We start from the raw sequence: 19,555 nt of genomic DNA, 5'->3' as shown, positions 1-19,555 counted from the left end.
CCATTTGATGGTTAATCATTAAGTGATCTCTACATTGTGGGAGAATGTCTAGGAAAACAACCTGATGTTCTTTGTTTTGCTCTATGACACATTTCTCTGGTCTCCTGATAACACTTGATATGGCACTCTGATCAATGGATTGTGAATATAATGTTTTCGGTATGAGTGATTTCTTCAGCTTTAGCTGTGGAAAAATGTGTATTGGCTTTTGTAGTTTGTCTTTTTCCCTTTTCACTACTATAACCTCTTTAATTAGAGATGTAATACAGCCAGAATCACAAATATTACTCAGAACTAAACCTGCCACATTTTTACCTGGACCTTGCTGTAACTCTTTGTTCTGTTTTATAATGTTACATCTCAATTCCTTTTTGTTTCTTTGGGTTCCACATTCAAGCCACTGGGAAACTGGTGTTTTCTTTGCATCCAGTCTTACCTGTTTGGTATGCACAGGGCTTTTCACATCAGCTGTTCTTGCCATATCTTTATGTCTTATAATTTTAGGATACATAGATAGGTAGGCACATGGAGAACTACAAATAGTGTCTGAGAAATAGGACTCTGGTTGTTTCTTTTGCAGGGCAAGAGTCTTGGAATTTGTTCTTGTTCTCCATCTTGCAGTTTTAAATTCCTTCTTCTGCTTTTCATTTTGAAGAGGATTTATCTCAGAGAAAAAGCTAGATTCTGAACTAACCTCTTCTCCAACTTTTATCTCTGCATCTTGATCTATTAAATAAATACCTGTTTTCTGAGGAGTGATGTTCTTGGGACATGCTGTGTTGATTAAAGGTGCTTCTGATTTGAAAGGACCAGTTACTCTCATTTGTTCTGCTCCAAACTCAAATGGCTGGGTATTCCCTGAGTCTGTTCTAAACAAGACCTGTTGTTTATATTCTTCCTCCCTAACTTTTGCTTTGCTTAGGGTGTTTCTTTTCTCAGCAAATTCTTCATATGTATTCCATGTACTAGGTGAATGTTCCATTTTTATACATTGTAGAAGAGGCATAGAGGTGTGTGCAGATATTATGTCAGCATTTAACACAGGTTTATGTTTCACTGTTTTTATCTTTGGGGACTTAGAGTTCCATTTCTCATTAATGCTTGCAGAAGCATAACCCACAGCATTAAGTGATTGTGAAACTGATTGCTTTCCCTGTGAAAGTATACATTTGGCACTTGACATGTCATGTATTTTTATACTATTGATTTGATTTTTAATTTCTTCTGAAGTAGGTAATTGCCTACCAACAGGATCTATAATTCCTGCCAAATGGTATGGAGATTTTTCTTTTACAGCAGAATGGTTAATTTTCTTCGTATATTTATTAGATATGCCATCACCTGTTGGCTCACTGAGTTCTGCATGAATATGTGATTTTTCTGTACTTGAGAGTCCTATCTCTATTTTATATTTATTTTGCTTTTTAATGTCAGAGATAACTGATGTGAAGTAAATGGTATTAAGAAATGTATCAGTCATATTTTTAACTTGCCACATTACTTTCATTTTAGTTCTTAAATTAGATGCAAATTTCTTTCTATGTTTTGTGGTAAAGTGTCCATTGATTTTAAGTATCTGTGAGATCAAAGGCTTCTTTTCCTTCACAGTTAAACATTTGTGATTCAATATAATTTCATTTTCTGATAACTGTACTATGTTTACCTGGCTTTTGGCGTCAGGTAAAACAGGCATGAAAATATCTGAAGATCCCAAGAAAGTTGTGGCTAAGTTTTCTTGTAACTCTCCCTTTTCTTTTGTCATATGACCACCCAGAGTTTTTTGATGTGTTCTGTTAGATGGAGTGCCCCTTGCTGTATCAAATGGTTGTTCATCAATCATTAATTTGGGTAATGGACTCTTAGCACCTTCAATGGTACTAAGTAATGCCTCTCCTACTCTTACATGCCTTTGCATCTCTCCCATCTGGTACTTAACGTTATGCTGCTTTTTCTTTTTACGGTTTCCTGTAGGATAACTTGCAATATCAAGCAACTTTGAAATTGGTGGTTGCTTTGCCTTTAAAGTTACATGCTTGGGACTCAGAGTTTTTTTGCTTATGAACTCTATTGTGTAGCTCTCACTTTTAGATTCTGGTGACACAAGGCTGGAGAAAGTTAAAGGTTTTAAAGCTATTCTTGGGTCCTTTTGATTCAGTGCCCTTTTTTCAGAAATGGGACCGTTCCATTTCCTTCTAGGATTTCCATCCCCAGGCATATCACATGGTATTGAGCCAATCTCGGATTCTTTTGGTTTTGGAAATTGAGTCTCTAGAGCTACATTACTCTTTATTATTTCCTGAATCTGAGGGAGTTTTCCCACTGTTTCAACTTGAAGAAAATTCACCAACTGTCTTAAAACAGGCTCTAAAATTGTTTTTCTAAGGTATGTTTCTTGTGCTGTGCAAGGTAAATTCCAAGTCCTTCTGCCTTTTGAATTCTTCAGATTGGATTCTGATTTGCAAGGGTTAAGATTTTTCATTTGCTGTGCACAGAAACTGAAGTGTGGGCTATAGTGTGGAACTGATTCTTGGGATAGTTTTGAGAACGTTCTTGGGATAGTTTTCTCTATCTTTTCCTGTTGCATGTTCATTTTCATTGCATTGTTAGGACTGTTTTGTATATTGTTCAAATTAGCCTTCTGTGCTTCCCTATCACGACGTGATTTCTCTAACTCTGGATGGGTTGCTGAGTTCTTCAGTTTTAGACCTGATTTCACAAACTTAGCCTCCTTCATTTGATGAGCATTGGAATTGAAGTTCTGGACAGTGAATGGGCCCTCTTCTCTACCTTGGCCTTTTACATTCTCAGTGTCATTTGAGGTAGTGCTCTTATCAATGGGATGTGCATGCCGGGCTCTCTCTCCACGTGCTGACTGCTCTCTTTGTTGCAGCTCATAATCAAATCTTGTTCCCCATGGCATGCCTGTCTCTTCTGTTCTGTTCCCTATCTGATAGGTTTTCATCTCAAGGGACACAGGCATGGGAAAGGAAATCACATTCAAGAATATGTCTGCCACAGGCTTACCTTGTTTCGTCTTGGTTTTGGAGTTGCATTTTAATTGCCTTCTAAGGCTTGGCATACCACATCTTATGATACTAAATGTCTGGGAGATTGGTGCCTTCTTTGCCTTCAAAGTTCCACATTTGAGACTCATTTTATGTCCTTTGTCCCTAAGTTCTAAATTGCCTCTCTCTCTTTTAGATGCAGGTAAAGGAAGGGTGGAAAAATCCAAAGAATCCAGAATGACTGCTGGTAATTCTTGTGCTAATCCCTTCTGCTTCTTTGCTATTGGATCTTGCAGTACAATTGTATAAAGCCCATCAAATAGGACCCCAGAGTATGTAAAAATTTTAACCATCTGTGATTTCAAGGTCTTTGGAGGTAGACTTTTTTGACGACATTGTGGAATATTTAATATCTTTGAAACTGATGGCTTCCTGGCCTTCATAATTATACATGTGGGACTCATTTTACTTTTTAAGGCTTTACAAATAAATATCTTTTTCTGCTTATTAGATTTAGGTAGATTAGGTTTGGAAACATTCAAAAATTCCAGAATAGTTGCTTGTAGATCATTTTTAAGCTCTGCCTTTTCTGCTTCTTCCCAACTGTACGGTACCCCTGTATGATTTTCATCAGGCAGTACATCACATTCTGTTGTACCAATTAAAATTTCATCCATTTGTGGTTTCTTTGATTTTAAAGGAGCAAGCTTTGAACTTGTATATATTGTGCCATTTTGTGCTTGGAGGCTTTTCTTCAGCAATTCTTCCTGTACTACATCAGCAGGTTGAATCTGTAGTGGGACCTCTTGTTCTGAAACAAACAGAATTTTTCTACTTCTTTGGTTTCCTGATTTGTAAAAGTTAAGATCATTCCTTTGACCTGAGCAGAATACAAAGTGTTGCCTATATGGTGGAATTACTTTTAACAATGCCTCCTCACTTTCTTCTTCTTCTTCTTCTTCTTCATCTTGAAGATTGCTTTCTTTGATGTCATCTGAAGTAATATTCCCATCACATGGTACTATCTCTTGCTTTACTTGTGTAGAACTGAGTCTTTTTTCTTTTGGTGTGCCTTCCTCTGTTTCTATATTGCTGTTTATCTTGATATCACTTGTGTACATTGTTGAAGAGTACATTTTATCTGCCACTTTTTTATCTTTCATTTTGGTCAAGTCACATACCATTTTCTTTCTATGATTTGGTTTAGTACCACCCTTGATATTGAGTATATATGAAATTGATGGTTTCTTTGCCTTCTTAATTCTACATTTGGGATTCACTGAAATTTTTGTGTCTGAAAATTGCTTGAAGTTTTTCTTTCTTTCAGATGTAGATAAAGCAGATGTGCAGAAACCAAGAGTCATTGTCCTTTTATTTTCACCACTGCCAGCCTGGTCCTTGTGATGGCTTGCATCAGGAGGAACCCCACTTTCTCTTGTAGAAAATGCATCAACAATCTCTTCCCCAGGCTGTAGAGGTGAAAACCTATAACAACTCTCTAGGTTTTCTAATTGAAATTGATCCAGTATAGGGCATGAAATAGAACCCCAAAGAGTTTGTATAAAATCTGTTTGTGGTTGTCCCTCAGTATGTGTACTTCCTGATAGAGTCAATTCCTCATCTGATTTGACAAGGTCATGATCTTTCTTTTGATATGCATCAAATACGAAACCATAGCTATTCCCTGGCATCTTTAAAGCTATAGGCTTCTCTTTCCTGTTCTTTCCACACTTCATCACATTGGAAAAACTATTCACATCAGTAGAATATGGGCAATGTACATTTCTTGCATGTGGTGAGATCTCTTGCATTAGTTGATTATGATCAATTCTTATTTTCTGTATATCCAAATTTAAGGCTCTCCTCATTTTGGTGTTGGGCAAAATAGGCACCTTGGAGAGGATGAGGTCCAAAAATGTATCTATTTCATTTGTCCTTTGCTGTGGATCTTTCACTTTTACATTGCTGTGCAGTTTTTTGCTATCACTTCCATTTTGCTTATGTGAAATTGATGGCTTTGTTTCCTTCATAGTTCTATGTCTGTAACTCACTCTATGTCGCTTCTTTGCTGACCTTACTACTTTTCTCTGTCTTTTAGGTTTAAAAACAGAGGGCATTATAATAGAATCAGAAGACTGCAGGAATGTCACTTGCAGATCTGTTGGTACCTTTGAATTTTTTCCCTTAAGATATGACTCTAGTTCCCTTTTAGGGTTTCCACCAGATGGTAAACTATACTCTGTTGTTGTGTTCATAAGTTCAAGTGAACTCCTTGCTTTGGAAGGTAGAATCTTAGGAGCCTCCAGGACTTCTATGTTATTTTCTGTTTTATTGGTTTTCTGTAATTCTTCAGGATGCATGGGATCCATTTTGAGGCTACCCTCCAATGTAGTTTGTAGGAAATCTGTTTGGTGCTGCCTACCGTGCCCATTAACAGGTTGTTCCTGTGTTAAATAGATCAGTGACAGATCTGACTCATCAAGGTGTATTTCCCTCACTTGACATGAATCAGACCACACATGTTGACCATGCTGTGGAGATGCTTCTAGGAGAGCTTTTTGTTTCTCTTTTTCTTCATCTTGCAATTTTTCCTCTGTGACATAGAATGCCCTACTCTTAGCAAGGAAATCAATGTACTTTTTACTTGTTGGTTCTTCTTGCTCTAACTGAGCATGACAGAACACTCTCTGCAATCTGCTATGTAAGGGAGAATAAAGAGTATTTAGACAATCAGTTACCAACCCTTCAGCTTGGCCTATCTTCTTAAAGTTCAATTCGGATTTCTTCCTAAGTCCTGTGATACTGAATGTTTGTGAGACTGATGGTTTCATCTTCATATTCACTGTATTTGTATTTATGAATTTTACTCTCTTTTTCTTCTTTTTAGAACAAGACAAATCAGGCATGCAGCAATTAAAAGTCTTTGGGGAAGTTGCTGATAAATCTTTTGTTAATTCTTCTTTTTTTCTAGCATAACCTGTTTCCCTTGAATCACCTCCACTATTTGGAACATTACTTTGTCTTATTTGGTTTAGAGGGTCTCTAAGCAGTGATTTTCCTAATATTAGAGAAGGCATCTCCAAATCTGGTGTGCACCAGAAGTCTGTTTGTGTTGATATGCTTCTCTTCACATTTGCAATATGAGATGGATCCATTCTGGAGGAGGCAATAGACTCCTTCGTGATTTCTGTGAATGAAATTGGTCTATGCATTTCTTTTTCTGTTTTAATCTCATTCACTGGATGTATACCAAATCTGAAGTTACAATTATAATGAGGGCCTGCTTTTGGTAGAGCTTTTTCTACCATTCTCGCTTCATCTTGCAATCTAGCTTCTAGTGTATTTTGGGATTCATTTTCCTTATTAAAGGAATCTAAATATATTTGTTCCCGTTCAACCTGGGATTTCTCTTGTGTTAGCTTGAGATATCTGCATTTACCTGCATTTAATCTAATATGCATTCTAGTGTTAGGCAAAATAGACAAGTGAGGGTAAACCTTCAGAGGCACATTTGACAAAATTTTATCTTGCAGCATCTGTTTAATTATGATTTCAAAATTGTCTCCCAATTTTTTTCTATAGCTTGAATTATCATGTCTATTGATATAAAGCATCAGTGAAAGTGCAGGTTTCTTTACTTTCATAATTACATTTTTTGCATTGAGTTCATTTTTTCTTCCTGGCAATTTTTTTCTGATTTCAAAAGACCCCATAGCAACTACAGGTAAATCTCCTTTTAAGTCTTTCTTCTCTTCTGCAATATGACTATCCAATGTTTTGGAGGGTTTTCTACCAAATGGGATCCCATTCTCTGTTATTTCAATTAAATATTCACCAACTGGCAAGTTCTCTGGCATTGTAAATGGATTAATAGAATCTATAGCACTTTCTCTGCCTGTAGGTCTGTATGTGTTTTTTTTCACTTTCTCAACTTGTAGGGGATCTGTCATGGGGCATGGACTAGTTCTTAAAGCAGTTTGTGTAGAAAAAGTTTGTGGATATACTCCTTGGTCTTTATTTTGAGTTTCTCTACTTCCTGAACAGATTTGTTCCATTTTGAATTTGACATATTTGGGCTTTTGCTTTATATATACACCGATCTTGAAGTCTTGTCTCAGCTGTAATATTACTTGTTCGTTTTCCTCTCTGTCACATTCTTGTGGCTTTTTAAATAGAGAGTTCTTATTAATGTGTTTTGCTTTCTGTATGTTTTTTTCATCTGGTAAATTCTCTTGTTTTAATACTGAAAGACTAAGCCTTGTTTTTTTTGATGTACCTGTCTTGATTTTCCAGCTACTATGTATTTCCGTATCAGATGGTTTGGAAATGATAGTGTAGGTGGCATTATGAAATGCATCAGATGTGCTTTTATCTTGATGCATATTTTTTACATTGCTTCTGGTGTTACATTCCAGCTCCTCACTTTCACTTAGGTCACCAGGTTCTGTGATATTAGGTATTAACGGTTTCTTTTTCTTCACATCTGCATTTTCTGTACTCCCTTGCATTTCTGTGTCTTCTAACTCTTCACTACTATTATGAATTTTGGATTCTAGGGAAATGACCAAATTGACATCTGACAACTCCATAACAATTTCCAGTACATCTTTTTGTTTCTGTATATTTTCCTTTGGAAAGCAACTTTGCATGTTTGGTGTTCTGGTTGGTAACTCCTCTCCATTCTCTGTACTTTGTAGGTCTTCATTTATTTTCATTCCTGCATTCGATTTCATTTTGGGAAATGAAACAAATTTCTGTTTAGGTTTGGATATACCTTCTTCTGAAGGAATCTCATGCTTTGGAATATGCAGGTCTAATATTTGTTTAATTGGGTCTTTAGACTCTTTACTCTTCTGGTTTATTTCTAATGAGGAATGAGGTGCTTTTAGTTCATCAGTGTTAACCACAGAAGACTGTTCTAGTTGAAGTAATATTTTTGATGAAGTGCCTTTTAGTCTTATACTTTCTGTGTCATACTGCTTTACATTTTTAATGATGCCAGAGAGTCCTTTCTCAAAGCCTGCATAATTGATTTTCTCTGCATGTTGTGACTTATTTTGCTTCTGCAGAAAATATCTACATTTTATTAAGCCTGACATGACTTTCACTAGATTTTTTCTTGAATGCTTTTTAATGTAGGGAGTAATAAGCTTGGAGACAGAAATAAGATGCAAAATTTTATTTTGCAATTCTGTCTTCTCAGTGTTATTCTTGCATCCTAACTTTTTCCTATTTTTTAAAGTGTGGCAAATTATGCTTTGAAATACCTGTGAAGCTGGTGTTTTCTTTGCTTTTAGAGATGGAATTCTAAGACCAAGTTTATATTCACAATCTGGTGTTTTTCTTTTGTTTTTCTGCATTTTAATGGTAGGTGAAAGAGGCATTGAGCAATATAGAGAGTGCTGGTTTAATTCTGATGAAGCAATGTTTTGCTGGTCTTTTTGCATTGTCCTCTTTAGTTGTGGCGTATCTTCAGCAACTGCATTTGGACTTAGAGTTAAAGCTAGAAATTCAGCATTCTTAAAAATGCTATTTTGCCCCTTGATTGAATATTTAATCTTGTTTAGATCTTCAAAACAAACAGAATATTGGGCCTTACCTAAGTGTTCATCAGACTTTAGGCCCTTGATTGAATCTTGGGTTTTGACAATATATGGGTCTTTGATGAAATGTTGGATCCTATCTATATCTTGGGCCTGGAAGGAGTCCTGTGTGCAACTGGAGAATGGTTTTCCCATCAAATCTTGAGGTTGAGCTAAATAGTTAGTCTTGTTATCAAGCTGGCTGTTGACTGATTCTTGGCTGTGAATAAATTGTTGGGTTTGACCAGTAAACTGTACTTCATAAAACCCTTGATTCTGAATAGCATTTTGTCCTGGAAGAGAGTCTTCTGTTTGGGCAGAAATAACCATGTCATCAGAATGTCGATTCTGAGTCAAGGACTTTTGAGGTCTTGGGTACAGATAATTAGTTTCACTCTCTAACATAACTTTGGGTTTTAAAGGAATTTGATTTCTCACATTTTCTTCCAGAAGTCTAACTTGGTCTCTAGAAAGAAATAAGTGGGCAGGAGGGCATGGTGCCACATTGAGATACTCATTTTCTATAGTGAATTTAGAAGTTTTTGGGAAACTAAGATCAGAAGAAAACTCTGTCATTTTATTTTTATTGGTTTTCAGTATTGAAAATAATTTCTTTGAAGAAAAATGTATTTCTTCATATTCACTTTCTGTGTGCTGTCTATGGTTTGGAAAAGTTTCCTTTACTTCTGAACAAAACAATGACAAAGATGAGCTGGTCCCACCTGAAGACTGTATGTAACTTTTGCAAAAGTGACTTACTTGATAGTCACTTTCACTGGTATCTGAACATATTTTTTCATCTGATGATAAAATTAGATCTTCAAAGTTACCTTCATTTTCCTCAGATGGAAGTATTGAAGTAATTCTTTCTGAAAAGATGTGAACTCTGAAACACAAGTTCATAATATGCAAATGAACTGTCATTAGAATATATTTCTTACAAGGTCTCACCCTAAATTTAAGGAAACTCAATATCATATGTAAAAACAGATCAATATAGAGAAAAAAAGGAAAGCTATTATTCACATTACAGAAGAATTCATTTCCTAGTTCCTTTCCTTTAATAAACCAGTCAGTCGACAAATCATCTATGTATTTCAGAGAATAAGAGAATGTAGATCTCAACTTGTCTAAAACTCTATTTTTGAAAGCAATGAGTCTAAGTGGCAAGATTATATCCTTTCATTAAGAATATCAGTATGTTTCTGTTCTTTATGTGAAAAGTTTTACAAAAAGAAAATTGAATATGGAAATTCAGTATGTACAATAGGATAGATTATCTTAATAGCTATTTGTGATCAACTGAAAAGCCTTCATTTTGGGAAAGTACTTCTCAGTATGATTTTGGATTAGAGTAATGAGTTGAAGTGATACTCATAGCAATGGGCTTGCCAAATTCATTAACTCAAAAGATTAGTTTTAGTCTAACAAATACTTGAAACAATAGCATCAACATTACTTAGTGTGATGATTAATTTTATGTGGCACTTTGGCTAGTCTGTGGTGCCCAGACACATGGTTAAACATTATAGTGGATATTTCTGTGAGGGTGTTTGAGGAGGAAATGTTGAGCAAAGCCCAAATGTAGGTAGACTCATCCAGTCAATTGAAGGCCTATATAGAACAAAAGGAACCTCCCCAGAACAAGAGAAAATTCTGCCAAGATAGTCCTTGGGCTTAAACTGCAGATTTTGGACTGGCTAGTCAACCATAATGGCATAGACCAATTGTTTTAAAACAAACTCCTCTAAATATCATTGGTTCTGTTTCTCTGGTGAACCCTTCTAGTTTGTTAAAGATGCAAATTCCCAAGACTTACCCTACCTCTACTGAATCAGAAGCTCTGATAGTACAGCTTAGAAATCTGAGTTTTAATAAGCCCTCCAGGTGAATATGATGTATAATAAGATTTGAAAATCATTGTTTTATAGAAGGACAATTTTAAAATAAAAAACTGAAACTTAAAGAAGCTAGGTTAGATAAACCACTAGACATGTGGGGAACACAGATTATTTTACAGTTTAATGGAAGTGTGACTTTACTTATAACTATAAATAAATAACACTGAATTAAAAAAAAAAAACAATGAAGGCAATATGAAGTCATCATGACCTACCCAACCATAAAAATTATGCTAAGTGACATCATTAATTTTGATTTGGCCAATTAGAATTTAGGGTATTTTAGGCCACATAATGGTTTTTTTTTTTTCACAGATAACACAATACATTAGGTGAATGTTTAAAATATACTAAATAGTTTTCAACTTCCTTCAATTGTTATTTATTAACCTCTAATATGTAGACTGTGTTATGGGCTAAACTGTGTTCTCCCTAAATTTGTAGGTTGAAGTCCTAACCCCTAGTACCTCAGAATGTGACCATATTTGGAGACAGGGCTTTTAAAAGGTGATGAAGTTAAACTGATGCCCTTAGGGTAGACTTAATGCAATGTATTTGGTACCCTTATAATAGAAAAATTCTGACATGTGATAAATTTAATTATAAAGTGCCAGAGGATGGAAGGAAGGAGAGGTGGAGGAGGTTCATTGGTTAACAAGCTATAGGCCAAAAAGAATAAAAGAAATTTTTGCACTGTTGAATGTGCATTAAAACCTTGACCCAAATTCCATTGAGGCTCCCCTAGGTGCTCCTATGTTATGCTTATAACCATCCCCACCCCCAATCCAGGAGCAACACTAACTTCTCCTAAGGACTGTCCTATGGCAAAGCTTTTCTGCTTGATGTTATCATGATCCACCTATCTATAACCAATGTAGATTCAATGTAAACAAATTATTTATGCCTTCCTTCTCCAAGTTGTCCTTATTTTAAAAGTGTTCTGAGCTCTGGTCCAGAGGACATTTTTCCAGCTGCTGCCCAGTCTTGCTGCTGGGGTTATGAGGATAGTTACCAGAATAGTTCTTTCTTACTGGCTAGCATCTATAGTGGCTCCATAAACCCTTTTATTTCAGAGATCTCTCAGTCGCAAGAGAGATATGAACAAACACGTGCATATTGAAAAAACATGTGAAAATATAGCAAGAAAGTGCCCACTAGCAAGTAGGCCAATGAGAAAAGACTAAGGAGAAACTAAACTTTCTGACATCTTGATCTTGGGCCCCCAGACTCCAGAACTGTGAGAAAATACATTTCTGTTGTTTATGTCATTCAACCTGTGGTATCTTGATCATGGTATCTCCCCTGCCAGGTAAGTAGAGTCTGTAATATTTTGTTATGGCAACTCTAGCAGAATAAGACAGACTGTGGCTACATTCTTGTAATCTATCTATTTTGTTAGTACATAGTCCTTGGCAGCAAGGTCTGTCCAAAGGATGTGAAGGATGTGAAAGACCTCTCCAAGGAAAACTATGAATAATTAGAGAAAGAAATTGAAGAAGACTACAGAAGATGGAAAGATCTCCCATGCTCATGAATTGGTAGAATCAGTACTGAGAAAATGACTATATTGCCATAAGCAATCTACATATTCAATGCAATTCCATCAAAATTCCAATGAGTTTCATCACAGAGATTGAAAAATCAACCCTAAAGTTCACTTGGAAGCACTAAAGACTGAATAGCCTGGGAAATACTGAGCAAAAAGAGCAATACTGGAAGTATCACAATACCTGACTTCAAACTATACTACAGAGCCACAGCAATAAAAACAGCATGGTACTGGCACAAAAACAGATATGAAGAACAGTGGATCAAAAGAGAAGACCCAGATGTGAATCCACACAGCTATACCCACCTGATTTTTTGACAAAGTTGCCAAAGACATACGATGGAGAAAAGACAGTCTCTTTAACAAATGTTGCTGGGAAAACTAGATATCTGCATGCAGAAAACTGAAACTAGATCCATGTCTTCTCCCTGTACAAGTATCAGTTCAAAGTGGATTACAGACTTTAATGTAAGAACTGAAATCTTGAAGCTAGTGTAGGAAAGAGCAGGGCATACACTAGAATTAATAGGCATAGGCAATGACTTCCTAAACAGAACTCAAATACTTCAGCAACTAAGAGAAAGGATTGATAAATGGGACTACATGAAATTAAAAAGATTCTGCACAACAAAAGAAATGATCGCCAAATTGAAGAGGCTGCCCACAGAACAGGAGAAAATCTTTGCTAGCTATACATCTGACAAGAGATTAATAACCAAAATATACAGGGAGCTCAGAAAACCAAACTCCCCCAAAAAATCAATGATCCCGTGAAAAAATAGGCAAATAAACTGAACAGAGGTTTTGCAAAGGAAGAAGTCCAAATGGCCAAAAATCACATAAAAAAATAGTTAACATCCCTGGCCATAAAGGAAATGCAAATCAAAGCCACATTAAGATTCTGCCTCACTCCTGTTAGAATGGCTACCATCAAGAGCATGAAAAACAACAAATGTTGGCGAGGATGTGGGGAAAAAGGAACATCATACACTGCTGGCGGAATGTAAATTAGTACAACCACTGGAAAAAAGTATGGAGGCTCCTCAAAAAACTAAACATAGAACTGCCAAATGGTCCAGTAATTCCACTCCTACGGATATACCTGAATGATGTAAGTGAAGTTACAATAAAGGTACCTGCACATCTATTTTTACTGCAGCATTATTCACAGTAGCCAAGCTATGGAAACAGCCAGGATGCCCCACTACTGAGGAATGGATTAAGAAAATGTGGTATTTATATACAATGGAATTTTATTCAGCCACAAAGAATGAAATTGTGTTGCTTGCAGGCAAATAAATGGAACTGACAAATATCATGTTATATAAAGTTAGCGAGGTTCAGAAGGTCAAAAGCCACACATTTTCTCTCATATGTAAGATATAGATCTAATACAAATACAAACAATATTCTGAAAAACAGATCACACTAAGGGGTGATCACATGCATGCCAGAGAGGGTAAAAGAAGGAAGTAAAGAAGGTAGATATGGTTGATGTACTCTCTATACAACAATGAATATAGAATTTTAAAACCTGTTGAACCACCATAAGAAAGGGATTAAAGTAGAAAGAAGAAAATTAGAGATGAACCAATGTGGGTTAGAATATATATACATGGAAATGTCACAAGGAAACTCCCTATATAGCTATCTTAAACAAAAGTGTCATTTTTTTTCTTTTACAAAATCAGAGAACAGGATGGCAGAGAACAGGTCCTGCCTGGGTGGGGAGGGGTGGTACCAGTGGGAGTTGGGAGGAGGTGGGGAAAGGGTGTGGGAGGATGAATATAGTATAAATACTGTGTACACATGTATGTAAATGGAAAACGAGACTTGTTGAAACTATTTCAGAAATGGGAGGAGGGGGGATAAAGGAGAATGATGGAAGGGGTGAGTTCAAGTATGATATATTGCCAGAACTTTTGTAAATGCCACAACAATGCACAACAATAAAGAATTTGTATTCTCTAGTGCCCATTCTACTCTCCATGACGAGGAACAGTCTAACACAGGAATTCACGCCCACATGATCTGTTCAGGAATGGGCATGATGTGATCCTAGGGTAAGGAAAGCCTAAACAAGTCATTCCCCCAAATCTAATGGAAGATTAGATGTCATATCACCTAAGACCAGTGGTTTTCCTTACTCACTGAGACTATGCCAGGCAGTCACAGCATTCCCTAATTTCAAATGTTTTGACATATTATACAATTCATTATGTTATTGTTTATTATTGGATCCCTCCACAAAAAAGAAAAAAACCAAGAATCTGTTTTGTTCACTGATGTACCTCAAGAGCCTAGAACAATGCCTGACACAGAGCAGGCCCTCAGTCAGTATTGATGAGTGGTCATCCCCAGCTCTAAGCTTCTGATTGATAACCTTCATCAACAAGCTGACATAGACATACAACCCAATTTTCCTCAATTTCAGTGAAGAGAAAAAAATCTCTCAAACACAAACCACTCATAAACATGAGTGAATTTAGTGAAGATTTTGAGGCAGAAATGGGAGTTGACACTAGCAATTGGTGTCTCCCCATTTGTGAAATGTCCTTTGGCCTCTCCACACCAGGGAATCTTTAACTGGCCTTTGAGATTTTCCCAATTTGTGTGTGTGTGTGTGTGTGTGTTATATTGTGTTATGTGTGTGTTGATGTGGATTAACTCAGACCTTGGACATGCTAGACAAGTGCACTACCACTGAGTTTCTTGGCATTTAATTTATAAACCAACTAAGAGATTAACAACTAATAATAAAATAGAACAATTATAACAATATATTATAATAAAATTTGTGTGAATGTAGTCTTTTTTCTGTCTCGAAAACCCTTTACTTTCATCCTTTCACAGCTTCTCTTTGGCATCACTCCTCTCTTGCTTTGAGACCATTTTGGGTAAAAAAGATTTATTTGAGAACAAGCACAGTGGTACTGTGATAGTTACTCTGATAACAAAGATGACTAGTAAGTGACTACTAGGAAGATAGCATATACAGCATGGATATGCTAGACAAAGGGACAATACATATTCTGGGCAGGACAGGACAGGACAGGTTGGCACAAGATTTCATCATTCAACTCAGATGACATCCAATTTAAAATTTATGATTTGTTTATTTCTGGAACTTTCTAATTAATATTTCAAGACCATAGTTGGCTTTGGGTAACTAAAACCGTGGAAAGCAAATCTTCAGATTAGGGGTAACCACCAGAAATGCCACCTAAGTATTAACTGCTACCTAGGCAAAAAGGAACAATAGCACACAGAGTACGAAAACTTTGGTGTCCTTAATTCTAAAGCTGAAAATTCTTCTCTGTCCATTTCTTCTCATGACTTCCTCTGACCTGTCAATTCTTAGGTTTTGAATTCCACGTGAACTACGGATCGCAGTGCACACCTTACCCCTGTGATGTTTCCTGCACTGACTCTTGGTCAACTGGATATCCGACTGTACTACTGTGAGGTGCTCGAGTTCGCACAGGGATTCCTGCTCCTAACCAAACTCTGTAACGTAGACACAGTATTACAGCTTCTCAAGACACCCACCTTAGAACTAGAGTTGCTAGCGTCCAATACAATAATAAAGCAGCCAAAGTAAATTAATAAAACCCTGTATGACTAATGAAAGAAATTAACTAACATCAACTAATCTTCAGATTCATTCTCCACAAAGCAACTAGTGATCTTGCTGAAATACAGAGCTCCTGTTCTTAAGCACCATTGGTGATTGCTGTGCACAGAATCAAATCCAAGCCCCAAATATAGGATGGAGATCCATCCCTTTGTGATCTGACTCCTGTCTACCTCTTTATTCACATACCATGACTTCCTGACTCCAGGTTAACATTCCAGCAATTCTGAAACAATTGCAATTTCTTTCACTAGGTGGCTGTTTCTTATTTCCTTGCCTTTACTCGTGTCCTGGAATGCCTTTCTTATCCTCTTCACTGTCTTTTCCAGGCTAAGTTTCATTCATCCTTAAAATGCAGTTCCAGGATAACCATCAGGAAGCCATTCCCAACACCCCTGGGCTGGTTCGGGTATTTCCTAGCTGTTCTCATATTTCTATCTCCGTGTTACTATACCGCTAGACAACTATTTTTGTGTGTGTATATATCTTTCCCACAAGAATATAAATTTCTTGAGATCAAAGACTATCTTAGTATTTGTATCTCAGTATCTAACAGTGTCCATTATATACTGGATGTTTAATAATTATTGAATGAATTTCAGCTAAAATGACTAAAATACTGCCTAGCAACAAGAGTAATGATGTCAGTATTTAATTGCTAACACTGAGTTACCTTTAGCATGCTACCAAATTCTGATTTTATATTCTGAATTTCAGAGAAGTTTCAGGTCTACAGTAGATGGTAAGTGAATTCTTTACAATTACATTATAAGTAGAGGTTACTACTTTTTGTGTGTAGTGTAGAAAATTTAGGGTAAGAACGCAGGTTAACTGACCTCTCAAGTTTTATTTTTTTCTTATCTGTAGAAACAATATTATCTACCTTGAAGGATAATTTCAATAATATTTGAAAGGCCCTCAACACAGCTTGGAACATAGCAAGTCTTTAAAATAAGTGGTAGGATTCAATTATGATGTTAATAGCTATCGTCCACTATACATATAGAGAAATCCTTCTCTGCAATTAGAAGTAAATGCAATTTTGAACAGAATGCAGCCAATATATTTCATTTAATTTCAAAACATACCACTTACCTCTCTTCTGAAAATAGATGAGTAACTGACTGATACTCTAGAGCTAAAAGGGAATTAAAAGTCACAGAATCAGTGGAAGAACCTTGGGCTAAACAAGTTTTATATTAAAATATGGAATTGTGTGATATTTACCAAATTCAATGCTTTCCAGGCAACTATCTTCATTCTGTTTCAAGGGAGAAAATAAAATGTTAACAAAGTAATCCAAGTATCAAAGGTAAAAACTTTTACAAATTATTCTTATGTGTGATTTTGAAAAGTAAGGGAGGGAAAATCAACCATTTGTTCTTACTTCATTGGAATCTGAGCCGCCTTTTTCTGGAAGCACAGGCTTCTTAAAGGATGCACAAATTTTTATGAGTATTATCTCAAAAGTAATTCCTAGGAAAATTATAAAAAAGATTGATATCCAATCATTTTGAAAGATCCAGGAATCAAGAAATTTCCATATTGTCAAAACTGTATTGTCTTCTGATCCATCCCTCACTATATTTTTAAAGAAACAATATGGCTTTGACATTTTAAAATAATATGTCAAGTAGATTGATATCTCATTTAGAAGTCCTTGATTTCAGATGCCCCAAAACATAAAAAGTTGGTATGCCCATCTCATAACCACATGTGAAGGTCTGCCAGTGAAAAATTTCCAGTGCTATTCAGTGTCTTATCAAATGCAGCAATGATTGCTCTGGGCCTCAGTAGGGTGAGGTACGTGTTGTGTCATAGTGGATGTTTAACTGAACTCATAGCAACCTTAGCATAGTGAAAGTTCATTGGTGAGACACATACAGTGCTACAAGTGTTTATAAACTTTTAATTTCATAAAAAGGAAAATAATTCTACATATGATCCCTTAGCATAATTGGATTATCCATGCCCTGAAAATGAAAAAACATAGAATTGGTAAGAAGCATTTGATATAAACATTTTTACTACTACCTGTAATAGTGTGTTTTATGCTTGTTTGTGGGCAAGAAAATACAGTCCTTTCTTAGAATGATGCCGTGTTGACAGATAACAGCAAATAAAACTGGGTGCCCAATTTAATTTGGACTTCAAATAAATACCAAATAACTTTTTAGGACAAGTATGTCACTATGTAGGTCTTCTGATAATTTGCCTCTTAATAAGAACCTAATTCCTTTTTTTGGTATTATCTCTGGGCTTTACACTTGCTAGACAGATGTCTACCTCTTGATTTCTTTTTGTTTTGTTGGGTGCTTAGGACCAAAACCAGGGCCTTGTGCACACTAGGCAAGAGCTTTATCACTTAGCCACATCCTAACCCCCTCTTCCTTAGAACCTTTTATATCTGTTCTTGCTATAGGCTTTCCTTCAGCAATCTATTGAGGTGCTGAAAAACAAACTTAGATTTGGGAATGAACTTCTGGTGAATTTCCTTCTCACCATGTGTATGGTGATGTCCTTTCTGATGTCAGAATTAAGGACGGGACAGAGGCAGATCTAAGTACTGTGGCTCACTTTCCCAAAGTCTCCAGGGTAGCCCTGGAAGCCTTCTAGGCAAATACAATTTTAGTCACAGTTAAATAGGGTGGTCTGGACTAGCAAAGGAAAATTTTAATAGTACTTTGGATATAGTGTACTTTTCCTTTGAAGATGTAATTCGTAACTTCCTTTGGCTTCACTTATTCAGGTGAGCTGAGGAAAGAAACATTACTGATCCCATTGGAGTAAACTGTTCAGACCTCCCACGAGTGCAATGAGTTCTTACTTCCCCCAGTATTGGGAATCTTGAGATCAATGATACATTCTGAACAGAATTTATTCTTCCACTCTACTGAACCACACAGTACCGGTATTTATAATCCTTACTAAGGTTTAATTCTGATGCTGGGCTTTGTCACTGCAGAGGATAGTCCTCTAGAATGTACGGTTAGCTCTGGAAGAAATTCTAACAATTCCTCTAAATTTCTTAAGCACTATGGTAAAGTCTACCCTCCTTTCTGTCCCGTTCCCACATAAACGAGGGTGAGTTTTATTAAAACATTTTTTCAAGGTTTTAAGTTAGTTTGGGAGAGGTTTTACTTTGCTGGGGTTTCCTACCAAATTTAAGGCAGCTAGCTACATACTTAATTTCTCTAGTTCATTTCACATCAACTATCTTACAGGGATTCGTGATTTCAGTACTTTACTCTCTAGTTCTTCACTCTCTTCAAGCTTCATGGCACTGAACCCCTTAGTACCCATTGGCTAGTTCTTATAAGCCCTGCAAAAGAGCTGCTGCCTACTACTCCTGCTGGATACAGTTTATATGGAGGTAAATATTGTCTTCCTCCAGGACCTTTTTATGTTTGTTACTTATGTAATTGCCTACTAATAAAAGTATAATCATTTATTATGCAGCTTTGGTGCTTCTGTTCTTTAAACTAGAAATCTCTTCTTATGGCAAACTCATTTGTGCAGCATTAAAAAACAAATGCTAAATTGATTTTTAGCCATCAGGAAGATAAGTTTTAAACCAGAACATCAGAAATAGCTCATAACTAGCAGCAATAAAAGAATAGACACAAGGAAGCACTCAAAAAAATCTCCACTGAAGTTTTAAAAACCTTTTGTATTTACAACGTCAGATTCTCTGGACTAATTGGACATTGTAAACTAGGTCTTGTTCTTTAACAAGTAAAAAATCTCAGTAATAGGTGTATAAAATACAAACATAAAACCAGTGATTGTTCATAATAGAAATACTCCCATATATGTTCTTAGTTCAATACAACTATTTATTGAATAAATATATGAGACACTGAGCAAGGAACAAAAAAGTGCTT

General features: G+C 36.1%; 1 protein-coding gene across 1 annotated transcript in view; it reads right to left on the bottom strand.

Annotated features, from left to right (window-relative positions):
* Ccdc168 (coiled-coil domain containing 168) overlaps positions 1 to 17,286 on the bottom strand; it is a 29,552-nt gene extending 12,266 nt beyond the window's left edge. The window contains 5 exon segments of the mRNA XM_074044610.1: positions 34 to 9,473; positions 15,443 to 15,544; positions 16,767 to 16,809; positions 16,899 to 16,932; positions 17,059 to 17,286. Coding sequence (XP_073900711.1) covers positions 34 to 9,473; positions 15,443 to 15,544; positions 16,767 to 16,809; positions 16,899 to 16,932; positions 17,059 to 17,286 — 9,847 coding nt within the window.
* Between the last annotated feature and the right edge of the window lie 2,269 nt (positions 17,287 to 19,555).

This window comes from Castor canadensis, chromosome 10 (assembly GCF_047511655.1).
Source record: "Castor canadensis chromosome 10, mCasCan1.hap1v2, whole genome shotgun sequence".
NCBI lineage: Eukaryota > Metazoa > Chordata > Mammalia > Rodentia > Castoridae > Castor > Castor canadensis.
The sequence above is the reverse complement of the archived record's forward strand: the minus strand, read 5'-3'. Positions and strand labels throughout refer to the sequence as shown.